This window comes from Bison bison, unplaced genomic scaffold, assembly GCF_000754665.1.
Source record: "Bison bison bison isolate TAMUID 2011002044 unplaced genomic scaffold, Bison_UMD1.0 scf7180017864173, whole genome shotgun sequence".
Taxonomy (NCBI): domain Eukaryota; kingdom Metazoa; phylum Chordata; class Mammalia; order Artiodactyla; family Bovidae; genus Bison; species Bison bison.
The window spans coordinates 351,555-355,691 of NW_011494745.1; the positions used below are offsets into that span (position 1 = coordinate 351,555).

At 57.6% G+C, this 4,137-nt stretch overlaps 1 protein-coding gene across 1 annotated transcript in view; it reads right to left on the reverse strand.

Moving 5' to 3' along the window:
- The window catches only part of LOC104990236 (FACT complex subunit SSRP1-like), a 10,999-nt gene that overhangs the window by 1,931 nt on the left and 4,931 nt on the right, over positions 1 to 4,137 (reverse strand). Inside the window, exons 7-12 of the mRNA XM_010842229.1 lie at positions 3,982 to 4,134; positions 2,974 to 3,046; positions 2,444 to 2,582; positions 2,307 to 2,352; positions 283 to 480; positions 102 to 151 (exon numbers count right to left, since the gene is read on the reverse strand). Of these exons, the coding sequence (XP_010840531.1) occupies positions 102 to 151; positions 283 to 480; positions 2,307 to 2,352; positions 2,444 to 2,582; positions 2,974 to 3,046; positions 3,982 to 4,134 (659 nt within the window). The remainder of the gene's footprint in view (positions 1 to 101; positions 152 to 282; positions 481 to 2,306; positions 2,353 to 2,443; positions 2,583 to 2,973; positions 3,047 to 3,981; positions 4,135 to 4,137) is intronic.

Here is a 4,137-nt window from a genome sequence, read left to right on the forward strand (position 1 = left end):
AGCTCCTTCTTAGAGGGACACAATGGAGAAAAGACTGCGCAGCATCAGGCTAGACGGAGAGCCCCCCAGGGATGGAGACCATGACCTCCGCCGCTCTGCACCCCAGCCTAAGCTCACGCGGAACCCTCTCCTTGGGCTCCAGGACAGAAGCCTGCTCCCAATTTGGATCTCCCAGAAGCTAACTGTCTCAAGGGCCAGACTGAAAATTCTCCAGGCTCCTCCTCAAGGCCAGCGCCGGTGGTTACAAAACTCGACCAAGCAGCACCAGTCGGCAGGCCTTACCGGAGTGGGGGGAGCTGCAGAGAGACTGAAAGAGGACGGCCACCCCCACCACCCAGCAGAGTCTGCACCTCCAGGGGCTTCTTGCGGCTCTTGCGGTCCTTGGCCATCTTGGCCTTTTTAAGTTGCTTCCGTTTCTTCTCTTCCCGGTCGCTATCGCCCTCGTTACTGGAGGAGCTGGCGGAGGCATTGCTGTCAAACCTGTCGAGGACAGCAGGGCTCAGAGAGAGAAGAGAGCCCCCCACCAGCTTAGGACAGGAGGACGAGCCCGAAGATCCCCGCCCAGGGAGCAGAGACAGAGCAGGGCTGCGGCGCGCGTCCTCCTCTCGCTGACGTGCCTTCGACCACCCGGTCCCCACCCAGCCGTGGAAGCGGCTTCCTCGTCAAATCCATCAGCAAGACGCAAATGACACGGGGGGGCCTCTGCGGCTTTCTTGGGTCACGGCCTAACCCAGACCCCACGCCCCTGGAGACGAAGCCACGGTCTCATCTTGCCCAGAAAATGCCCCAGGTCCACTTCACCGCTTCCTCTGAGCTAACTGTTTTAACCCTGCAGTTTTCTCTGTTGAAGAGATAATCAGCTACCATGTAAAAAGTGGGGGGACCACCTTCAGTCCAACCCAGTACCCCTAAGCAGTCCCCTCCATCACATGTGCTCAGCTCCTCAGAAGGTGGAGCCCCCTTACACCTGCATCACGGTGAGGAGCCATTTCCAAGGCGTTTTCACAAGCATTTGCTCACTGACCTTCCCAAGTATGTAGCAAGTAGAACTAGTGGACTCCAGCAGATTTTCCTTTTCTTTTTGCTGCCCAACCTTTGTTAATTCTTTTGGAACAAGAGAACCACCCAGCCCCATTCAGGGGGAGCACACCCCAACCACAGGCTCTAAGCAGGGTGCGGGGCGGCGGGGGGGTCCATGGCTTAATTCTGACCCATCAGAGCACATCTCAGAACTCAGACTCGGGAAGGGGAGGCAACCACACTATTCACCACTGCTCTGAAAAAAGCAGCGCTTCTGAGTGTTAAACTGTAGGACTAAGCCTGCCCCATGCTGCTCAGGGTCATTTAGCAATGCATGCACCTATCTAAAAATAAGGAAATCAGAAGGAACAATTAATATTCCGCTCAACTTTTGAGCACCTGGATTCAGTCGTGGTGGTGGTGATTTAGTCGCTAAGTTGTGGCTCCTCTGTCCATGGGATTTTTCCAGGCAAGGATACTGGAGTGGGTTGCCATCCCCTTCTCCAGGAAATCGTCCCCACCCAGGGATGGAGCCCGTATCTCCCGCATTGCAGGTGCATTCTTCACTGTCTGAGCCACCAGGGAAGCCTCTGGATTCAGGTGCCTGAGCCCAATCCTATCACCAGACTCTCTGGTTACATGACCTAATAAAACTCACTCTTACGCGAAAGTCAGTTTGAGTCACATTTCTGAAACTGGCAATCAAGAAGTCTCCATAGAGAACTTCCCAGTGGGACACAGGTTTGATCCCTGCTCTGGGAAGATTCCAACACGCTGCAGAGCAGCTAAGCCCCATGAGTCACAATTCCTGAAGGCCCTTGCACCCTAGAGCCTGTGCTCCAAAACAAGACAGGCCACTGCAGTGAGAAGCCCGCACCCTGAGAGCGGAGAGCAGCCCCTGCTCCCCGCAACCAGAGAAAGCCTGCACCCAGCAACGAACACCCAGCCCAGCCAAAACTAATTTTTTTTTAAAAAGTCGTGATAGACACTACCATCTCATAGGGGAAGACAGAGATGCACCGCCTGACCCGAGGACCGCAGCTGGGAAGCGGGCAAGCTCTGCCCCTACCCCCGTTCTCTCCATTGTCCTTTTCTGGTTTCAGGAGGTGCTTCTCACTTACAAAGCATCTTGACAACTTTAAAACGTGTCCCTGTATCACTTCAGTAGCGGTCACTTTTCTACTCTCGGTCAGTAGGTAACTCCGGGACTTGGGAACGCCCAGAGGTATTCCGGTTCCTGAAGCTTAAGGGCCACCCTCACCCCGCGGGGTAGACCCACGACTCACTCCTCTGCCACATCCTCCTCCTCTTCACCCGGGTTGAAGGACTCATCTGAAAAAGAGCACAGGCCCGTGAGCTCCGTCCCCGGGACCCCCGTCCCCCGGGGACCCCGCCCCGCTCCCCGCCAGGCTGCCCAGCCCACCGGTCTCCTCTCCCGAGTCATCGCTGCTGTCGTTGGCGTTCTCCTCGCGGATCTTGCCTTCCTCCTTCATCCGTTCCAGGTAGGCGTCGTGCTGGTCTTCGTCCGAGTCGGCGTATTCGTCGTAGCTGGGGTTCATGCCCTGCAGGGCGGGCATGGGGCTCAGGGCCAGCCCCCCGCCCCGTGCCCGCGGAAGCCGTCCCCATGCCTGTGAGCAGCTGGGAGCAACCACGCCTGGAGCCCCAGGACCGCGTGTCCACACACAGCTCAGCGCAGAGCGTCTGCCCGACTACCTGGCGACCCGGTTAGTCCAAGCCCCTCCCGCGCCCGGCCCCCGGGGAGCCCCTGGGGGGCTGCGGAGCCTGCTCTAAGGTCATGCCAGGAAACCTGTACCCGGAGGGGGAGGGTCTCACGCACCTCTTTTTTCTACAAGGGCGAGAAGAGAAGAAAGAGTGAAAAAGAAGCCGCGCCAACCCCAGCCCCTTCCCCGACAGAGAGAGCAGGCGAGGTTCCTCCCGAGCACGCCCAGGTACCTCTTTCAGCCCTCGGTTTTTGATGTTGAGCTTCTTAGCGTTGACGAAGTCGAACAGCTTGCCGTACTCCTCCCTGAGAGAAGAGGGGCCCGTTACCCAATGAGCAGGTCCGACGCGGGGTGGGCTGCGGGCTGTCCTGACACCCCCCAGGGGCCGCACGACAGCTTGATCACGCCCGGGATCTCAGAGACCCCTGGCGGACAGCAGGCAGAGAAGAGTCAGGTGCTGGTCTTGAAGAAAACTTACAGGATCTTAAGATTTCAGAGGAATAAAAGGCAGGAAAGAGTGTGTGCCTGTCCACCAACATGCACAAGCAGCGGGGAGGCGGGCTGGGCGTTTTGCTAGTCTGTAACCCAGCCTTCTGGAGAAGGCAATGGCACCCCACTCCAGTACTCTTGCCTGGAGAATCCCATGGGCGAAGGAGCCTGGTGGGCTGCAGTCCATGGGGTCGTTAGGAGTCGGACACGACTGAGCGACTTCACTTTCATGCACTGGGGAAGGAAATGGCACCCCACTCCAGTGTTCTTGCCTGGAGAATCCCAGGGACGGGGGAGCCTAGTGGGCTGCCGTCTATGGGGTCGCACAAAGTCGGACACGACTGAAGTGACTTAGCAGCAGCAGCAACCCAGCCTTCTCAGGCTGTTATGAAGGCTGACTGTGAACGTGTCTGTGAAACATGTAGCCCCCAGCCAGCATTCAATGAACAGCTGCTGTGTTCTCAGGCACAGAGATCATTCAAGCAAAGAAGGAGACAGCATTTCCGTCGTGCGGGAAGAGGAGGAGGACTAGTACCAAACACGTACGGCACTCGGGTTTTTTTAAGTACAGAAAGCAAGCAATGCAGCGGCTGCCAAAGACTAAGCACCCCAAGGGAGAGGACCAAATTCCAGGCAGCAGAAGAGAAACTCTGCTCAGAGAAGAGTCACCGGCCTGGAGAGGCTGGGCCGCCCAGTGGAGGAGGCTGGGTCAGGGCCAGGGTGCCCGGGAGGGCTGGGCAGAGGCACTCACCTCTCAATGCTGCTGAAGGTATACTGGGTGCCCTGCTTGGTCTCAATTTCAAAGTCAAAGGAACGCGTGGTGGTGGTCCCGCGGGCGAAGTTGACAAAGGAGATCTCGTCGAAGCAGGTGTGCATGGGCAGCCTGTGGATGTAGATAAAGCCCCGC